At 40.3% G+C, this 22671-nt stretch overlaps 1 protein-coding gene across 1 annotated transcript in view; it reads left to right on the forward strand.

The window, feature by feature from the left end:
• Nucleotides 1-7482: 7482 nt before the first annotated feature.
• LOC122558130 (integumentary mucin B.1-like) overlaps nt 7483-22671 on the forward strand; it is a 73043-nt gene continuing 57854 nt past the window's right edge. Inside the window, exon 1 of the mRNA XM_043706449.1 lies at nt 7483-7554. Coding sequence (XP_043562384.1) covers nt 7483-7554 — 72 coding nt within the window. The remainder of the gene's footprint in view (nt 7555-22671) is intronic.

The raw sequence follows: 22671 nt of genomic DNA on the forward strand, positions 1-22671 counted from the left end.
TATCTGAGCAATGTCTGGTAGTCAGATTTCATTTCATGATTTTATTTGCAAATTATGATCTGTGTTTCAGAGGAACTTCCAGTTGGGGGCACAGTGGGAAGTAAGCAGTTCTTTAATTTACTTTAGTCCAATGAAACCAAGGTGTGAAATCTTCTTCAGATGATGTTGTTTATTGGGAGACTCTTATCTTGCTCAACTGTTAATGCATGAAAGAAGAAAAGCCTATATACAGATCAAGATTAATATGGCTAGTCTCTCATCCTGCAGGATTCAAAAAACACAGGATGATGAAAATACTTTCATCCGATTTAACCAATTCAACAGGGAGAACATCTTGGCTTCAGCGCACTAGTTGTGCTGGTGTGAGTCAGTCACACCAACAGCTGAAGGCACCCACAATTGTGTAGTCTGAAAATGTAGAGGGTTGTGTTGGATAAAGCCCATAGAATGAACTCTCTAGAAAGTTGCCTTTTAGGAAGTGCAAGAATATCAAGGAGAAGTAAGGTGAAGATTTGGAGGCTGTGCCAAGAGTTTCCAGTTGTTACCAGGAAACATAAAATGACCTTCAAAATGTAGTAAAATAATAGCATGAAACTTTATCGCGTATCTTTGTCAGTTAAATTTTAATGAATTATGACCAAGCTCGATTATTCGATTAATATTATGCACAGAATAGTATTGTGTTTAACAGAGGGAATCTAAGTTTTGAATTGCAGTCAGGATTGATTGCAGTCACACTGCTTTTGAGTAATAAAACGATATTTCGATATCGTACCATCCATGATGATGCATTCTGAATCCTTTCCAGCATCGACGACAATGACAACTTCAACAACAGGTATGAAATTAGCTGTGCTGTAATGAAAAAACTAACAATGAAATTTTAGACACTGATTGAAATGATCATGTTTGATGACTTGACAACTGGAATTCTACACTGATGGATGACAGATGTTCCATTCTGCATGTTGACACCATCAAGTGTCTTCTGTCCAGCAGGAAAAACAGCTAGAACAACAAGTCACGAAAAGCTGTCAGCAATGGTTTCATACAGAGGTAGTGCATACAAAAGCAGGGATTCATTTGAATCTTGCCTCGATCTCTGATTTGTTTTGGTTGTCGATCCCAAAATCAGCTCAACATGCCGACTGACCATTTACTGTCCTGTAAAGTCTCAGTGACCATGTCACTCTATGCCTGAATGACTGTTAATGTTCAATGATGGATATGTATTTCCTTCTATTGAACTGATTGTGGTTGAGGTGACTGAATGCGGATGGAATGTAACAGTTTTCACCAAACATGGAAGGTCATTCATTGCTTTTACTGCATCGACCGAGGTCCAACTGAACCAAGGGCTACAAATTCAGTGAGTAGATGCAGCATTCTGTATCATACAAAAGACGGACCAGAAATAGCTCTCAGTCAAAATTATCCACAAAACTAAACCTGCCTATTTTGATTCTCCTCCTTATTCCCTCCACATTCTTATTTTCATGTATTTATGGTATTTTATTTTTCTCATGAACAATGCATTGTGTTCTACATACAAAATAGCATTAGCATTGGCTTAGTATGGATCCAATAGACTTGTACTCGCAGCACTTTCCTGCCTGCTGAAGGGCTTATGCCTGAAGCGTGGATTCTCCTGCTCCTCCATTGCTGCCTGACCTGATGTGCTTTTCTGGGACCACACTTTGACCCAGCACCTTCCTGTCTGTTAGATTGTTGTGCTCATCTCAATCAGACTTTGATCTTCATTTCTGCTCATCATTTTATTTGCCTTGTTTCTTCTAGCCCGGATGACAAGCCACCCTTATGCTCCAATACCAACATCAAAAAAAGGTAAAGTAGGCGTGGTTTATGATCTTATTAATGCATCAATTTATATTGGTACTCAATCTACCAGGCGTAGCTTCTGAAACATTATACAATTCACCAATTATTATGTCATTAACAATGTGTTAGGAACTTTCTTGTTTGCCCCATGTACACAAATACATCTAGAATGCCAGTTCACTCCCGGCAGTGGTACTGTGTACAAAGCGACAACGTATTGTTCTGAAGTTCAAGTTGGGAACTGAGAAAGACAATGCAGAGCACCTAGGCATGGGAGTTGGACTACATTGAATTGTGGAACATATGAATGTTTCATTCCAAACGCGCAGCTATTTCCTGCTGAATCAATTCCAACATCAGCGTGAAATAGTGAATAAATGGCTGCTGGTGGGACAAATTTCCATCTGTTTCTTCACTTGACATCTATCATTTCATACATGCTGATGCTTTGGTTGTTCAATATCCTGCGATGTAAACATTCAAATCCTTACTTTGCAGCATCATCAACAACAGCACCAACAACAACCTTGCCTTCATAGAGTCATAGAATCATAGAGATGTACAGCATGGAAATAGACCCTTCGGTCCAACCTGTCCATGCCGACCAGATATCCCAACCCCATCTAGTCTCTTAAAATGTTGCAATTGTACCAGCCTCCACCACATCCTCTGGCAGCTCATTCCATACACGTACCACCCTTTTTGTGAAAAGGTTGCCCCTTAGGTATCTTTTATATCTTTCCCCTCTCACCTCAAACCTATGCCCTCTAGTTCTGGAATCCCCGACCCCAGGGAAACGACTTTGTCTATTTATCCTATCCATGTCCCTCATAATTTTGTAAACCCCGCTTAAGGTCACCCCTCAGCTTCCGACGCTCCAGCGAAAACAGCCCCAGCCTGTTCAGCCTCTCCCTACAGCTCAAATCCTCCAATCCAGGCAACGCCCTTGTAAATCTTTTCTGAACCCTTTCAAGTTTCACAACATTTGAATCATTTTCGATTCATCTCAACAAAGTCATTGTAATTACATTTAAGAAACGTATTAAAACTCAGAATCTGGTGTTCTTCATGGAAGGTCATAGCATCATTTATAATGATTATACCCTCATCCCGTGGAAACTGACTATCGCACAGATTGCATCACAAAGATGTGAGAGAATACCTGGCCTAAAATTTTCTTACATCCATTCATGGAGATTTAATTTAAATTGGTAGATGTTCCAACAGGACACCTCAGAGATGCTGCAACACATAAATTAGATGGAATTCAACATTTCGTGAATCTATTGGCTTCTGTCTGAAATAGAATCACAGAATCCCTGCAGTGTGGAAACAGGTCATGCAGATTTAATTTAAACTGGGAGATGCTCCAACAGGACACCTCAGAGATGCTGCAACACATAAATTAGATGGAATTCAACATTTCGTGAATTATTGGCTCTGTCTGATATAGAATCACAGAATCCCTGCAGTGTGGAAACAGGACAGTTGGCCCAACGGGTTCACACCGAACCTCCGCAGAGCATCCCGCCCCGACGTGTTCCCGTACCCTATTACTCCACATTTCCCCTCACTAACACCGACGCTACACGTGCCCAAACAATATAGGCACCTTAGCTGGCCCCAGTCACCAAACCTGCACATCTTCGGACTGTGGGAGGAAATCCACGCAGACACGAGGAGAATGTGCAAATTCCACACAGGCAGTCGCCCGAAGCTCGTATCAAACCCAGGTCCCGAGTGAAGATGCAATGCGAACCACTGACCCACCTTGCCGCCGATGTGGTCTGCAAGATTGAACACAATGCCAGACATTGGGTCGTTTAGTCAGGAATATCCTGGATGTTTACTCTGGAAGTGATATCTAATTCATGCTTGTTCGAACTCTGTTATAAAGCAATGTCACTGAAGGAGGCACTGTGACCAGACGAAACTCTCTCCCAGGTCTACCGCTCACCGTCACCTTCATAGCTTGTTTCCTTGACTCTTGTCGTGAAGCACGAGGGGACCAGTATCCTGGTGAATTAGATAGATAAGGATGTGGAAGGGACTGGAAGTAATTATTGATTGAGAGGGTTGAGGAGCGGATAAATGCAGGGAATAAGTGTGAGACGGGGAGGACAGTCAGAGGCTGTTGTTCTTCAATGTGTGCAGTATGTGAAATGCGGTAAATGAAGTTGTAGCGCAGATTGAAATTAATGGCTCCAAATTTGTGAGCATCACCGAACATTACTGCAATGGGATCAGAGCTGGAAATTAAATATCCAAGGATATATATCCTTTTGAAAGGAAATGCAGATGAGCAGAGGAGCAGTTCGCTTGTCAATCAGAAATGAAACTAAATGAAACAAGGAATACAAGCGTAGACCCCAGGAGAGAACCAGTGTGTAGTAATGCAAACCTGAGGGAAACAAATCAAGTGGTTGATGCAACACCTCGGACAACTTACTTCCAAACTGTTGCAAAGAAGCATTTCAGATGAAAAAGAACATAGCGAAACGGAATAGATTTTTCTTAGCTACTGTACATCACTTCTCTTCTCTGACGTAAATTTGCTCCCGAATTTGAAATTGCAGTCACTGCTTTTGTGTGTCTGGAACACTGCTTTTAAAGATGATGTCAAGACTTTGAACTCTTTATGATCTCATTTTTGATATCTTTTCCAGCATCTACAGCGACTGCATCAACAACAGGTACGAATTTGTCTGTGTCGTTGGGTTAAACTGTTGAGTAAGTTCTTCTCCAATGCATGAAATGAGGATGATTGATGATTGTCAGCTGTATATCTGCTTCCAGAAGTGAAGGGATGGTGCTCCATTCTGCACATTCACACAATTCACTGTATTCTTTCCAGCACCAACATCAACAACGACATCATCAACAGGTACATAATTTTGAAAAAAACCTTGATGAGCAAATAGTAACAAAACTCCTGCCTGGATATCTGAAGTTAAAAAGAGAGTCAAGTCATGAAATGGAAACAGAGATACTTACGACGATGGAGGAAGTTGCAGCTGCCGTTATATTGTCAGCAAATATTTCCTCCAAATTTGAATCTTCCGCTAAATAGGTAAAACCCTCATTCATACTGAATTGGAGGGGATGATTAAATGCTGCCATTATGGGGTGTGCATGAGTCTCATTGTGAACAACGGGTGAAAAACACAAAATCTTGCAACAGATTGTGAATTTAGCTGATAGGATTACAGCTGCATTTGTGGATGTTTGGGCAAAAACCTGTTTGATGGCAGGAGTAAGTCAAAATTCTACCACCCTGAAAGAGGAGTGGCAACGCTTCGTAAATTTGTTGTATCCAAGGCTCTGTGAGATTTTTAATCAGTGGGAAGTCGTGGGTCCGAGGTACATGCTGAAAAGGGGAGTTGAGGGCTTTCAGGTCAGCTGTGATCTGACTGAAAGGCGGAACAGTCGCGGTGAACATTTGAATGTTTCATTCCAAACGCGCAGCCATTTCCCGCTGAATCAATTCCAACCTCAGCGTGAAATAGTGAGCAAATGGCTGCGGATGGTACAAATTTCCATCTGTTTCTTCACTTCACATCTATTATTTAATATTTGCTGTTGCTGTAATTGTTCAATATCCTGCTGATGTAAACATTCAAATCCTTACTTTGCAGCATCAACAACAACAGCACCAACAACAACCTTCACCTCAACAACAGGTACCAAATGAACAAAACCAACTGAATCATTTTCGATTCATCTCAACAAATTCATTGTAATTACATTTAAGGAACGTGCTGAAACTCGGGATCTCGAGTTCTTCACGCAAGGTCATAGCGTCATTTACTCACGATAATATTCGTACCCCCATCCAGTGGAAACTGACTATCTCACAGATTGCATCACGAAGTTTTGAGAGCATACCTGGCCCAAATTGTGCGATATCCATTCATGGAGATTTAATTTAAACTGGGAGTTGCTCCAAACGGGCACATGTGAGATGCTGCAACACATAAATTAGATAAAATTCAACGGGACATTGAATTTTCAGTGAATCTAAGTGCTTCTGTCTGGTATTGAATCTCAGAATCCCTGCAGTGTGGACACAAGATATTTGGCCCAACGGGTTCACGCCGAACCTCCGTAGAGCATCCCAACCAGATGTGTTCCCATACCCTAATACTCCACATTTCCCCTCACTAACACCGACTCTACACATATCCAAACACGATGGGCAGCTTAGCTGGCCCCATTCACCAAACCTGCACATCTTCGGACTGTGGGAGGAAACTCACGCAGACACAGGGAGAATGTGTAAACTCCACATCGGCAGTCGCCCGAAGCTGGTATAAAACCCAGGTCCCTAACGCTGTCAATCTGCAGTGCTAACCACTGAGCCACCTTGCCACCCATTCAGTCACCAACACTGAACACAATGTCAGACATTGGGTCTTTTACTCAGGAATATCCTGGATGTTTACTCTGGAAGTGATACCTACTTCATGCTTGTTCTAACTCTGTTCGAAAGCAATGTCACTGAAGGAGGCACTGTGACCAGACGGAAACCCCTCCCAGGTCAATCGTTCACCGTCACCTTCATAGCTTGATGGACTGCGTTTCCGTGACTCTGTCTTGAACCACGAGGGGACCATTATCCTGATGAATCAAATAGATCAGGATGTGGAAGGGGCTGGAAATAATTAATGATTGAGAGGGTTGGGGAGCGGATAAATGTAGGGAACTGCTGTGAGACGGGGAGGACACTCAACTTCGTACTGAGGGTGTTGTTCTTCACGCGTGCAGTATGTGAAATGCGGTAAATGAAGTTGTTCCACAGATTTAAATTGATGGCTCCAAATTTGTGGACATCATCGAACGTGACTGCAATGGGATCAGAGCTGGAAATTAAATATCCAAGGGTATATATCCTTTTGAAAGGAAATGCAGATGAGCAGAGGAGCGGGTTCACTTGTCAAACAGAAATGAAACTAAATCAATAACAAGTGATGCAGGGTCTGAAGCGCAGACTCTATGTGAGAACAGTTGTTGTTACTGACTCCCACCAGTGCGTAATAATGTAAACCTGTGGGAAACAAATCAAATGGTTAATGCAGCATTTGGGACAACGAATTTCCAAACTGTTGGAAAGATGCATTTCAGGTGAAAGAGCGCTTAGCGAAACGGAATAGACTTTATTAAGCTAATGTACACCATTTCTCTGCTCTAACATAAAATTGCTCCCTACTTTGGAATTGCAGTCACTGCTTTTATGTGTCTGGAACACTGCTTTTGAAGATGATGTGAAGATTTTGAACTCTTTGTAATCTCATTTTTGACATCTTTTCCAGCATGGACAGCGACTGCATCAACAACAGGTAGGAATTTGTCTATGACATTGGGTAAAAATATTCTGGAAACACTTGTCAAATGCATGAAATGAGGATGATTGATGATTGTCAGCTGTACATCTGCTTCCGGAAATGAAGGGATGGTGCTCCATTCTGCACATTCACACAATTCACTGTGTTCTTTCCAGCACCAACATCAACAACGACATCATCAACAGGTACATAATTATTTTAAAAATACATTGATGAGCAAATAGTAGCAAAATGCCTGCCTGAACATCTGAAATTTTAAAAAGAGGCAAGTCTTGAAATAGAAACAGAGATTCTCACGACGATGGAGGAAGTTGCAGCTGCGGTTATCTTGTCAGCAAATATTCCCACCAAATTTGAATTTACCGCTGAAGAGGTAAGACCCTCATTCATACTGAATTAGAGGGGAGGATTAAATGCTGCCATTATGTGGTTTGCAAGAAGCTCATTGTGAACAATTGGTTAAAAGCAGAAAATCTTGCAACAGATTGTGAATCTTAGCTGATAGGATCCACCTTGACGTTCAACAGCTGTATTTATGGATGTTTGGGTAAAGCCTTGTTTGATGGCAGGAGTAAGTCACAATTCTACCTCCCTGTAAGAGGAGGGGCACAGGTTACTTAATTTATGGGGAATCTACCAAGCTGAACAAGGTGAGAACACAATGGAAGCACCACATTCAGTGAAACTGACAGGCTTGAATCGAATGTTCATATTGCGTGGGTGCTGGCCAGTCTCTGTGAAAGGTTTGCGCTCAAAGCAGATTTTCTCAGGTCCTCCGGGCATTGCTTGACGAGTGCTTTGCAACTCATTGTAAATTTGTTGTATTCAAGGACCTATGATATTTTTAATCAGTGGGAAGTCGAGGGTCCTAGGGTACAGGCTGAAAAGTGGAGTGGAGGGCTTTCAGATCAGCTGTGATCTGATTGAAAGGCAGAGCAGTCGAAGTGAGCAGACCGGCCCCAACGTTTGCTCCAACGTTTTACGATGCCTTACCATGACGTCGATGACCTGACAGCTCAATGATGCGTGCACCGACCGTCAATTGAATCGCCAACATTCTCATTCACCTTTGCACACACTTTTAGACTTTAGATACTGAACATAAAATGATCTTCAAGATGTAGTAAAATAATAACGTGAAACCTTATCACGTAGCTTTATCTGTTACTTCGAATGGATCATGGCACAGCTCAATTATTCGATTAATATTATACACAGAACAGTATTGTGTTTAACAGAGGGAATCGAAGTTTTGAATTACAGTCAGTACTGATTGTAGTCACACTACTTTTGAACAATAAAAGGATGTTTAGATATCGCACCATCCATGATGATGCATTCTGAATCCTTTCCAGCATCGACGACAATGACAACTTCAACAACAGGCATGAAATTAACTGTGCTGTGATGAAAACACTTTCAGTGAAATTTTAGACAATGATTTGAAATGATCATGTTTGGTGACTTGACAACTGGAATTCTACACTGATGGATGGCAGGATGTTCTATTCTGCTTGTTGACGCCATCAAGTGTGTTCTCTTAAGCAGGGAGAACAGCTATATAATCAAGAACATGCTGTCAGCAATGGTTTCACATAGAAGTTTTCAAAAGAGGAAAATCTGTCTCCTAATTTCAATAGTTTCGACTGATTTCTTCATCCAAGTTACTCTGACATTCTGAAGTGAAAGCAAACAACCTTCAGTTTCAGGGATGAAAGAAATAAATCGGAAAGAACTCTGAGAAAAGTAAATGGTGGTTAAAAAAATCAAGTCAGAGACTTAGTAAAGGGGAAAAGAAACATGCCTTTTCATTCTGTCAAATCCTTTGAATTATTTGGAAGGTTTAGTTGGTTGGTTGCAGCTGATGGTCTTACAGGACAAGCCAGATCCCACGTGATGACCAGCTTGATAGACGACAAGTTCTGTGCGGGTGGTTCTCTTATTTACTATGGTGGTCAACTTGTGAACATATTCACAAAGGCCTGCCAATGCATTTTTAAGAAGAAAATATCCAGATCTATTCCACACAGAAGGCAAAGAACACCAACTATGTTGATCGAGACAAGAAGGGATTGAAATGTCTCATTACAATTTCCAAGAATAAAGATTCCACCCTTCCCTGAAGAACAGCCTAACAGATTGGTTTAGCTAAGAAATTCTGGGGATGAGGGAGAGAATATAACAAAGGAAAAAGTGTAAGAAGCAGGTCATGAGAATATTTCAATCAGAAGCAGGTCAAATACAATCAGTTCGGAGGAGAATTGAACAAGAAAATTAGAATGCAGTCAGTAAATTTGAACTGGCACTCAGTTTAAGAGGGAACTGAAGAATGTTTTGCATGTATGTGAATAATCGGAGTAGTGATCTGAACATGCTCTCAGCAATGATTTCAATGATCTAGCAGAATGGCATTCAGCATAAAATAAAGCTGAAATATCTGCTGCTGATTGTGTTTGATCATTCCAGTTGTGTTTTTGATGAAGTGACAGAGAATCTCGAGAAAGGGAAATGGTTGAATCTTGGCGATATTGAATTGAAGATATTCTCTGAAACCAAAACTGGCCAGCAAAATTGCTGTTCTGGGAGCAGGGAGCATTTTCAGCTAGGATGAAAAACATTGTCGACTGCATATAAATCAGCCAGCTGTGAGAAATGATTGTTTTTTTCAGATAGGAGTTTGTCTGATAGGGGTCCCACCAAAGTCGCATTGCCTGGACCACTGCAATTTTTGTCATAAAAACTAATACTGTAATGGATACCGCTGTGGACCTATATGGGTCAAATTCCCTTGACCTCCAAATAATTTTCCCTGTTTCAGTCCAACTGATATCATGGTATCAGTGCTTTCTCTATTCCTCAGCATTAACCCTTTTGGTTCCTAATGCATGTATCCAAATGGATGACAGTGAGAATGATATGAAATGACAGCAATAGGACATCAAAAGGCTGGCAATCGAGGCAGGTAAACACATGTAACATTTAATCCATAAATGTGTGAGGTGATGCATTTTGCCAGCGAGGATGATGAAGGCAATATAGATTCAATGGCATAGTTTGAAGATGTGCAGAGTTTCAGACTGGCCAGGAGAATCATGTATATCGGTGCTTGAAAGTAATACCATAAATGACTCCGTGACTCCATATTCAGAACATATGTAGCAAAGCATATGTGATTTATAAATTGAGATAGTGCATACAAAAGCAGAGATTCATTTGACACTTTTACAGAGCTCCAATTTGGTTTGGTTGTCATTCCCAACATGGACTCAACAGGCCGACTGGCCTCTTATTGTCCTGTAATGTCACTGTGACCATGTCACTCTATGACTGAATGACTGCAGAGGATCAATGAAAGATATAAATTTCCTTCTATTGAACTGCTCATGGTTGAAGTCACTGAATGCAGACGGAATTGAGGACCGTTCTTCAAACATGGAAGTTTGTTCATTTCTTTCTCTGCATCAATCAAGGTCCAACTGAACCAAGGGCTACAAACTCAGTGAGTAGATGCAGCATTCTGTATCATACAAGAGATGTACCAGAAGTAGCTATCAGTCAAAATTATCCCCAAAACTAAACCAGCATATTTTGATGCTACACCTTATTCCCTACAAATTCTTATTTTCATGTATTTATGTTTTGTTTTTATTTTTTTCATGAAAAATGCATTGTGTTATTCATTCAAAATAGCATCAGAATTGCCTTAGTATGGATCGAATAGATCTGCACTTGCCGCATTCTCCTGCAGTACTCATCACAATCAGCCTGTGTTCTTCATTTCTGCTCATTCTTTTACTTTGCTTGTTACTTCGAGCCCGGGTGACCAGCCACCCGTATGGCCCAACATCAACTTCAACAAAAGTTAAAGTAGGCGTGGTTTATGATCTTATTCATACGTCAATTTATATTGGTCCTTAATCTAACAGGAGTAGCCTCTGAAACATTATACAATTATGTCAAATATTCTCAAGGTGGGAGCTGAGAAAGACAATGCAGAACAACCTATGCATGGGAGTGGGACTACATTGAGTTGTGGAACAGATGAATATTTCTTTCCAAACTTGCAGCTATTTCCTGCAGAAACAATTCCAGCATCAACATGAAACAATGAGGAAATGATTGCTGATGGTGCCCATTTCCATCTGTTGCTTGACTTCTCATCTATCATTTCATACTTCTTACTGCTGTGATTGTTTCACATCCTGCCAATGTAATCCTTCAAATCCTTACTCTGCAGCATCAACAACTGAACCAACGACAACCTTGACTTCACGAAGAGGTATCTAATTAACAGTATCTACTGAATCATTTTCAATTCATCTCAACAAGGTCAATTTATTCACGATAAAGATTATACCTTCACCCTGTGTAAATTGACTATCACACAGATGTGAGAGAATTCCTGGCCCAAACTTTCCTGTATCGATTCATGGCAATTTACTTTAAATTAGATGACGCTCTAAAAGGACGCCACAGAGATGCTGCGACAAAAAAAAATTAGTTAGATTTGGACAGGAAATTGTAATTTTCATGAGGCTGAATACTTGTATCTGGCATGATCTCCAATGCTGAACACAAAGTCGGACATCAGGTGATTTACTCAGCAATATCCTGGACATTTCCTCTGGAAATGATCCCTAGTTCATACTTGGTCGAATTCTGATCAATCTGAACTGAGGAGACCAGTATCCTGGTGAATCAGGTACCTCAGGATGTGGAAGGGGCTGAAACTAATTAATGATGCAGAGGTTTAGGAGAGGAGAAATGTAGAGAACAACTTTGAGACAGGGAGGAGAGTTAACTCAGACTGAGGGTGTTCTTTTTAAATGCGTGCAGTCTGTAAAATAAGGTAAGTGAACTTGTAGCGCAGCTTGAAATTCGTAGGTACAAATTTATGGGCATCACAGAATGTAGCTGCAATGGGATTGAACCAGAAATTAAATATCCAAGGATATACATCCTTTCGAAAGGATATGTAGATGAGCAGAAGAGCAGGTTCGCTTGTCAGCTAGAAATGAAACTAAATCGATAACAATAAGTGATATAGGGTCTAAAGCGTAGACACTGTGTGGGTACAGTTGTTATCACTACCTTCAACCACTGAGTGTTAATGTAAGCCTGAAGAAAATGGTTTATGCAGCATTTGGGACCACTTTTTTCCAAACTGTTGCAAAGAAGCATTTTAGGTGAAAGAGCACTTAGTGAAATGGAATAGATTTTTCTAAGCTACTGTAGATCATTTCTCTCCCCTAACGTACATTTCTTCCCTAATTTGGAAGTGCAGTCACTGTTTTTGTGAGTCTGGAACACTGTTTTTAAAGATGATGTCGAAACTTTGAATTCTTCATAATCTCATTTTTGACATCTTTTCCAGCATCGACAATGACTACATTAACAACAGGTAGGAATTTGTCTGGATAGTTGGGTCAGAATGGTCAGTAAAACCTTGGCAAATGTATGTAATGATGGTTTGTCAGCTGTATATCTGCTTTCAGGAATGAAGGGATGATTCTCCATTCTGCATATTCACACATTAACTGTGTTCTTTACAGCACTAACATCAACTACATCATCAACAACAGGTAAATAATAAACAACATATTGAAATGGAAACAGAAACAAAATACCTGCTTGGAAATCTGAAATTTAAAAGAGAAGGAATTAAATATGCCCAGCAGATCTGGCTTCATCTTTGGAGGTAGAAACAGAGATAATGATGATGGAGGAGGATGCAACAGTGGTTATATTGTCCACAAATATCTTCTGCAAATTTGGTACTTAATCTGAAGAGGTAAAACCCTTCATTCATACTGAGCTAGAGAACTGGATTAACTGCTGTCATTGTGGGATGAGTGTGTGGGTTTCATTGTGGACAGCATTGTAAATCATGAAATATTGCTGCAGGTTGTGAATATTAGCCTTGTTTGATGGCGGATGTAAGTCACTGTTCTGCGTTTACCAGTACAAGCACAGGTTTCCTGAGCTATGGGGAAGCTGCCAGGCTCAACAAGTTGAGAACACAACAGAGATTTTCAGGAGGGTTTAAACTAATTCAGGAGGGACCTAAATTGTAGTTCCAGTGTCCATAAGGTTCAGAGTAGTGAGGTCAGAAGTAAGGTTTCAAGGTCACAAGAGGGCACCAGCAATCAGGAAGGTGGTTTGAAGTGTGACTATTTCAATGCCGGGAGCATCTTGAATAAGGTGGGTGAACTTGCAGCATGGGTTGGAAACTGGGACTTTGATGTTATGTCATTTTGGAGAAAAGGATAGAGCAGGGACAGGGCTAGTTGTTGCATGTTCCAGGATTTAGATGTTTCAGTAAGAGCAGGGAAAATGGTAAAAGAAGGGAGGTGTGGCATTCTTAGTCAAGGGCAGTATTACGGTGACAGAAAGGATGTTTGAGGACTCATCTACTGAGGTAGCATGCGCTGAGGTTAGAACAGGAAAGGAGATGTCACCCTTTTGGGAGTTTTCTATCGGCCTCCGAATAGTTCCAGAGATGTAGAGGATAGGATAGCAAAGATGATTCTGGATAGGAGCGAGAGTAACAGGATAATTGTTATAGGGGGACTATAACATTCCAAATATTGACTGGGAATACTATAGTTTGAGTACTTTTGATGGGTCAGTTTTTGTCCAATGTGTGCAGGAGTGTTTCCTGACACAGTATGTAGACAGGCCAACAAGGGGCGAGGCCACATTGGACTTGGTACTAGGTAATGAATCCATCCAGGTGTTAAATTTGAAGGTAGGTGAGCATTTTGGTGATAGTGACCACATTTTGGTTATGTTTACTTTAGTGGAAAGGGATAGGTATATACCGCAGGCCAAGAGTTATAACTGGAGTAAAGGCAATTATGATACGATTAAGCAAGATTTAGGATGCATAGGATGGGGAAGGAAACTGCAAGGGATGGGCACAAATGAAATGAGGAGCTTATTCAAGGAATGCTATTGCATGTCCTTGATAACTATATACATGTCAGACAGGGAGGAAGTAGTCGAGCGAGGGAGCTGTGGTTTACTAAAGAAGTTGAATCTCTTGTCAAGAGGAAGGAAAAGGCTTTTGTTAGGATGAGTTGTGAGGGCTCAGTTAGGGCGCTTGAGAGCTACAAGTTAGCCAGGAAAGACATAAAGAGAGAGCTAAGAAGAGGGGACATGAGAAGTCATTGGCAGATAGGATCAAGGAAAACCCTCAAGCTTTCTATAGGTATATCAGGAATAAAAGAATGACTAGAGTTAGATTAGGACCAATCAAAGACAATAGTGGGAAGTTATGCATGGAGTCTGAAGAGATAGGAGAAATGCTAAATGAATATTTTTTGTCAGTATTCTCACTGGAAAATAAAAGAATGACTAGAGTTAGATTAGGACCAATCAAAGACAATAGTGGGAAGTTATGCATGGAGTCTGAAGAGATAGGAGAAATGCTAAATGAATATTTTTTATTCCTGATATACCTATAGAAAGCTTGAGGGTTTTCCTTGATCCTATCTGCCAATGACTTCTCATGTCCCCTCTTCTTAGCTCTCTCTTTATGTCTTTCCTGGCTAACTTGTAGCTCTCAAGCGCCCTAACTGAGCCCTCACAACTCATCCTAACAAAAGCCTTTTCCTTCCTCTTGACAAGAGATTCAACTTCTTTAGTAAACCACAGCTCCCTCGCTCGACTACTTCCTCCCTGTCACAAGGAGGAGGTGTTAGCATTTTTGGAAAGTGTGAAAATAGATAAATCTCCTGGGCCAGATGGGATTATCCTAGGATTCTCTGGGACGCCAGGGAGGAGATTGCAGAGCCTTTGGCTTTGATTTTTATGTCATCATTATCTACAGGAATAGTGCCAGAAGACTGGAGGATGGCAAATGTCGCCCCCTTGTTCAAGAAGGGGAGTAGAGACAACCCTCATAATTATAGACATGTGAGCCTTACCTCAGTTGTGTGAAAAGTGTTGGAAAAGGTTATAAGAGATAGGATTTATAATGACCTTGAAAGGAATAAGTTGACTAGAGATACACAACACGGTTTTGTGAAGGGTAGGTCGTGCCTCACAAACCTTATTGAGTTCTTTGAGAGGGTGAAAAAACAGGTGGATGAAGGAAAAGCAGTTGATGTCATGTATATGGATTTCAATAAGGTGTTTAATAAGGCTCCCCACACTAGGCTATTGCACAAAATACAGAGGCATGGAATTGAGGGTGATTTAGTGGTTTGAATCAGATTTTGGCTGGCTGAAAGAAGACAGAGGGTGGTGGTTATGGGAAATGTTCATACTGGAGTTCAGTTACTAGTGGTGTACTGCAAGGATCTGTTTTGGGTCCACTGTTTGTCATTTTTATAAATGACCTGGTTGAGAGTGTAGAAGGATAGATTAGTAAGTAGATGGATGACACTAAGGTTGGTGGAATTGTGGATAGTACCGAATGATGTTGTAAGTTACAGAGGGACATGGATAAGCTGCACAACTGGGCTGAGGGGTGGCAAATGGAGTTTAATGTGGAAAAGTGTGAGGTGATTCGCTTTGGATGGAGCAACAGGAATGCAGAGTACTGAACTAATGGTAAGATTCTTAGTGGTGTAGCTGAGCAGAGAGATCTCGGTATCCATGTGCATAGATCCTTGAAAGTTGTCATCCAGGTTGGTAGGATTGTTAAGAAGGCATACGGTGTATTAGTTTTTATTGGTAGAGGGATTGAGTTTCGGAGCCATGAGGTCATGTTGCAGCTGTACAAAACTCTGGTGCAGCTGCAGTTGGAGTGTTGTACACAGTTCTGGTCACCACATAATAGGAAGGATGTGGAAGCTTTGGAAAGGGTTCAGAGGAGATTTATGAGGATGTTGCCTGGTATGAAGGGAAGGTCTTCTGAGGAAATTCTGAGGGACTTGAGGCTGTTTTCATTGGAGAGAAGAAGATTGAGAGGTGACTTAATTGAGACATATAAGATAATCAGAGGGTTAGATAGGGTGAGAGCCTTTTTCCTCAGATGATGATGGCCAGCATGAGGGGGAATAGCTTTAAATGGAGGGATGATAGATATAGGACAGATGTCAGAGGTAGTTTCGTTACTCAGAGAGTAGTAAGGGCTTGGAATGCATTGCGTGCTACAGTAGTAGACTTGCCAACTTTCAGGGCATTTAAATGGTCATTGGATAAACATATGGATGAAAATGGAATAGTGTAGGATAGATGAGCTTCAGATTTGTTTCACAAGTCAGTGCAACATCGAGGGCCGAAGGGCCTGTACTGCACTGTAAAGTTCTCTGTTCTAGATGTCACATGCTGTGAAACTAACAGACTTGAAGGCAATATTATCATTCCATAGCTGCTGGCCAGCCTATGTGAAAGGTTTGCACTCAGAGCAATTGATCCAAGGGCTTCTGGACACTGCTTCACAGTTATTTGCAACTTTTGGAAAAATACTTCATCAGTTTGTAGTCTAATCACCTTTATTTCTATAATGTATATGACGAATATCTGAAAATAAAGTCAGATATTCAAAATGGGAATGCAAGATACAATTTCAACATTTGTAGATGGGACAAAGCTTAGAAATGTTATGCACTGTAACGAATATTGTAAGTGACATCAAGAGGTATAGAGAAATGGAATGTATAATGTCATTGTCTTTCAAAGGGAAGTTTAACAAGTGTATGAAAGGACAAGATTTCTAGGGCTGCAGGGAAAGGCACAGGATGTATTGAGCTATTTTCAATGCTGTCATCGAGAGCTGGAACTGACCTAATAGGACCAATGGTCATTTTCTGTGCAGAAATTATTCTGTGTTTCACATCTTCCACATGTAAACCAGCCCCTTTGTCTTCTCACATTTACAGTTTTCTCCCCATTATAAGACCACATAACCTCATAACATTTGTAAGCACAATCACAGAATTTACATTCCAGACTTTTTGGTTGATTTTCATGGATAAAATTAAGACCTTCAATATGAGTTCTGTAAACATCAACATTGCTCTTCAAGTTTGTAGACATGGGCAATAGCAATGTGTGCTGAAGACTTCAGCGTGTGCTGAAGTCAATATTCAGCACACGCAATGTGCAGAGAGCATTGGCATCTTAAAAGTCAATAATTCTCAATACTTTGCAATTTGATGTTGAGTCAAATTTAGTTTATTTATGAGTTGTACACTTGCTACCCATTTACTCTTGACATTCCTATCTTTCTTTCGTCCTGTTTTCAAATGAACAGTTTCTTTGATATTCAACACTTTGACTTCCTACTGATCTTTTGATCTTTCTCTTTAATCCTGCAAAAGGGTATCAATTCTGTTTCAGTTAACATGTCTGTCTAATGACCTTACACCAGCAAAACCAATCTACCTGATCTGAGTATTAAATCACACACGTGTGAGAGAATTCTTGCCAAAATTCTCTTGTATCCATACATCGAAATTTAATTGAAAATTGAAGATACTCTAACAGGACACTACAGAGATCCTGACGCAAATAAATTAGATGGAAAATTCAAGCTTCCATTAGGTTGATTGCTTCTGTCTGGAAGTATCACCAACACTGAACACAATGTCTGACATCGGGCCAGATTTATCCTGGATTCTTACTCCGGAAATGTTATACTGGTTTATACTTGGTCTGATTCTGATAGAAGCCTGTGGAATGGAACCAAGCACTGTGACAAAACCCAACCTCTGTCCCACCTCTTGCCTACCATCACCTCCATGATCTGATGAACCCTGTTGATCAAAATTACTTTGTCTAGTGAGAGAGGTTTCACTTGAACTGTGCAAGAACCAGTATCCAGGTGAATAAGATAACTCAGACTGTAGCAGGGTTTTTAATCTAATTAGAGGAGTGGAGTGCTGAAGAGATGAGAAATTTAGGCTAATAGTATACAGAATGGGACAGGAAGGGACAGAATATACAAACATATAGTAGCAGCAGTAAATTGGGTCATAAAGGTAATCAGTGGCAAAAAGAAAAAAAAAAATTATTATTTATTTAAATGTACATAGTATTCAGAAAAAGTAAATGAATTAATGGCGCAAATCTGGGTTAACACCTTCGATCTTATTGCCATTATAGAGTCATAAAGTGATCCAAACTGGGAAGTAAATTTTCAGTGGTATTTGACTTTTTAAAAAGACAGTCTGGAAGGAAAGGTTTCGGGTTATCATTGTTAATACTGGATGGAATAGGCACAACAACAAAAAATGATCTTGACTTGAAGATGTAAAATACCGGGGGGTGGGAGGCACAAAATAAAAAGTGAAAGAAGGTGTAGATAAGGACAATGTATTGCCCCATAATAGTCAATATACTATGGCACAGAGAATAATTCTAGAGATAATGAGGGCATTCAATAAAGGAATTACATTAATCATGGCTGTCACTAAACTTCATGCAGATTGGGATAGTCAGATTGGCAGAGGTAGCCAGAGTAAGCATTTGTATAGTGTATTCAGATCAGCTTTTTTTAACAATAGAGATGTTATTGGAAATAGTGAACATAATATAGCAGAACTTAACATTTAGCTTGAGAGGGAGAAGAATGGGTTAAAAAAAACTGTGTGAAGATAAAATGAAGATAATTACAAAGGAATGAGGGCAAAACTGGCTGGAGTGAACTGGGAAAGGGGTGTAACATGAAGGCAGTTGAGGAACAATCCCAGCCATTTAAGAAAGTAGTTTATGGCTCACAGCAAAGGTATATTCCAGTGAGGAAGAAGGATTCTAGGACAGGGATAACCCAAACATAATGAACCAGGGATGTTAAGGACAGCATCAAATTGAAAGAAGAAAACACACAATTTGGCAAAGAATAGTTGTTAGCCAGAGGATTGGACAAGCTTTGAAAATCAACAAAAAAGGATCCGAATTAAATACAATAAGTATAACTTGGGAAAGAAGACTGATAGGTCTCCTGATCTGTTTGAATGCATTCTAGGATATTAAAGGAAGTAGCAATAAAGATAATGGATACACTGGTAGATCCTCCAGATTGGAACAGTGCCAATGTAACATCTTTTTTCAAAGAAGGAAGATAACAAAAATGGGTAACTATAGGCTCTTTCGCTTAACATCTGTTATTGGCAAAATACTAGTGTCTATTATAAAGGACATACAGGTAGTTCTCCCATAACTCCATACTCACTTAATAGAAAATTGCTTAATAGAAATAATGATCCCTTTTGGAAAAGCGGGGTTAGGGCAGATCAGCAAAAGATATCACTCACGATCACTCTAAAATCACCCAGAAGTCTAACGCAAAGTATAGTATAGCCTGAATGAAGGTTGAAATCATATTTATTAATGAAACAAAAGTAAATTTAACACTGTACATTTTAAAAATGTAAGAAAGCTGCTCTGTGTAAATACCTCACAGAGAAATACCTCACAGTGTAAATACCTCACAGTGGGCGGCACGGTGGCACAGTGGTTAGCACTGCTGCCTCACAGCGCCAGAGATCCGGGTTCAATTCCCGCCTCAGGCGACTGACTGTGTGGAGTTTGCACGTTCTCCCCGTGTCTGCGTGGGTTTCCTCCGGGTGCTCCGGTTTCCTCCCACAGTCACAAAGATGTGCAGGGTTATGTGAATTGGCCATACTAAATTGCCCGTAGCCTTAGGTAAGGGGTAAATGTAGGGGTATGGGTGGATTTCGCTTCGGCGGGTCGGTGTGGACTTGTTGGGCCGAAGGGCCTGTTTCCACACTGTAATCTAATCTAATCTAAAGCTGCTTTGTCGACAGCTGACATTGGCACATTCGCGGAATGGCATGAGGACTGGCACTGACATTGTGCATGTGCAGAACAGCATGAGGACTGGCACTGACATTGTGCATGCACAGAGCAACACGGAAACTGGCGCATGCACAGAACACCCGTGGAGATTTCAGTGCATGCGCAGAATGAAGCACACAAACCGATCCCAGCTGGAATCGTGCTGTTGCCAACAGAGATAAATATACTTAAAAATACCGTTCCTAATTCTTCAGCAATGTTATAGTCAAATCACGCTGTCAAAACGCATGTTATTCTAGAACTACCTGTAAAAGCAGAGCATTTAGAAATACATATGATCTAGCAGGATCAGTATGACTTTCTGAATGGGAAATCATTTCTGTCAAAATTACTAGAAATACAGGAGGATCGATAAAGGGGAAGCAGTGGATATATAAATTTGGATTTCCAGAAGGTGTTTTATAAGGCTGTTAATAATACATATTAGACAATTGAATAAGATAAGATACCATAATGTTAGAGGTAATAAATTAGTAAGGATAGAGGATTGGATAACAATTAGAAGACAGATAGGGTTTTTTTCTAGTCACTCACAGGATGTGGGTGTCTTTTATTAAGCCAGCATTTATTGCCCATCCCTAATTGTTAAGAGTCAATCACATTACTGTGGGTCTGAAGTCACATGTAGCCAGGTGAGGATGACAGATTTCCTTTCCCAAAGGGCATTAGTGAGCCATTTGGGTTTAGTCTGACAATCAACAATGGTTTCATGGTCATCGTTAGACCCTTAATTCCAGATTCCTTACTAACTTAAAGTTTCACATCTGCCATGGTAGGATTTGAACCTCAGTTCCCAGACCATTAGCTGAGTTTCTGGATTAATAGTCTCATGATAATGCTACTAAGCCATCACCAGGATAAGCAGAGCATTTCAGGATTGTATCCTGTAACAATGAATTTCCACAAGGATCCGTGCTGGTGCAACAATTATTTACTATATCGATAGATATAGATAGAATGACTTGAGTGAGCAAAGTAAATGTATTTATGGCCAAGTGTGTAGATGACCCAAAAGTAAATGGGCAGGTAAATGAACGATACAAAGAATCTGCAGAAGGGATATAAACAGGTTAAATCAGGGGCAAAAACCTGGCAGATAGAATTCAATGTGGGAAATGTAAGCTTATGTACTTTTTATTTAAGTGGAGAAAGACAGCAGAAAGTTACAGAATAGAGGAATTTGGCGGCCCTTGTCCATAAATCATAAAGAGCTAGCATCCAAGTTCAGTGGGTAACAGGGAAGACAAGTGGAATGGCAGTCTTTATTACAAATAAAATTGAACATAAAAGTAATGAGCATTTATTAAAACTCTACAAGGCATGAGTCAGACCACAGCTGAATACTGTGAACAGTTTTCAGCATCTTATCTAAGGAAAGATATACCGGCATTGGAGGCAGTCCAGAGAAGGTTCACTAGGCCAATATTGGGCAATAGAGAGACTGTCTTATGGTTTTGATTTGATTTATTATTGTCACATATAAGTAGGTACAGTGAAAAGTTTGGTTCTGTATTTCATAATTATTGCTATGAGGAGAGGTTAGGTAGGTTGGGTCTTATTTGGATGGAGAAGGTTAAGGTGACCTTAATAAAACATACAAGATTCTTAGGGTACTAGGCAGACTGAGAGTGGGAATGTTGTTTCCCCTTGAGGGACAGACTAGGACTAGAGGGCCCAATTTCAGAATAAACAGTGGAACATTTAAGATAGAGATAAGGAGGCATTTCTTCTGTTAGTGAGTTTGGGATTTTTTCCCACAAAGGGCCGATGAGCCTGGCTCGTTATATATTTTCAAGGGTGAGTTAGACTGATTCTTAACCAGTGAGGGAATCAAGGCTCAAATGGAAAAGTCTGGAAAGTGAAGTTGAGAACAGTTTGCTTATCCATGTTTTCATTGAATGGCAAAGGAGACTTGATGTGCTAACCTACTTTTGCTCCACCCTTTCAAATTTTATGGTCTCTCACCACCACTTCTCTGACCTCAGTGCTAAATCATTCCTGCACCCAACACCCATCCAATCTCCCACTCACACACTCAACTACCCATGAAGTAAGAGATTTGAGATCTAAATAAGGCAAACTAATGCAGCACAACTGGGATGAGGAATCTCATCTGTCATTTTCTGATATATCCATCAGTTCGTGGGTGACTGTGCTCACTCATCACTGCCCCAGCCTAGAGTGGAAGGCACAGCTGAAATAATGCAATAATGCACACAGCTGCCCTCACTAGAAAATTGGAGCCATTATTTTCACAGTTGAAATGCTCAAGTGAAGAATATCAGTTTCCATCCATTATTCCAATGCTGATTATTTTACAATGAACAGATTGAGGAGAATATACCCATGCTTTAATCAGTCATCCGTGAATATGCAAATAATTGATGGACACAATTCATTTGAACCCATTCCCTAATTTCTCTTTGCAGAATCAACAACCAGATCAACTTCAGTAACAGGTTAAAAAAAACCCTCACTTCATTCCAATAGTTTGTGCTAATTTAATAGTCATTGAAGTTGCTCTGCCATTGCAATAGAATTTTTTTTTTCAATTTCTTTAGTCAGAGAATTAGATTGCAATTGGACAGTAATTCTCACTGTTGAGCATTCTAAACACAAAATGAAGATTACCCATTCAGAATTATTGCTGGAAATGTGTTGCTGGAAAAGCGCAGCAGGTCAGGCAGCATCCAGGGAACAGGAGAATCGAAGTTTCGGG

The sequence above is a fragment of the Chiloscyllium plagiosum genome, chromosome 16 (genome assembly GCF_004010195.1).
Source record: "Chiloscyllium plagiosum isolate BGI_BamShark_2017 chromosome 16, ASM401019v2, whole genome shotgun sequence".
NCBI classification, from domain to species: domain Eukaryota; kingdom Metazoa; phylum Chordata; class Chondrichthyes; order Orectolobiformes; family Hemiscylliidae; genus Chiloscyllium; species Chiloscyllium plagiosum.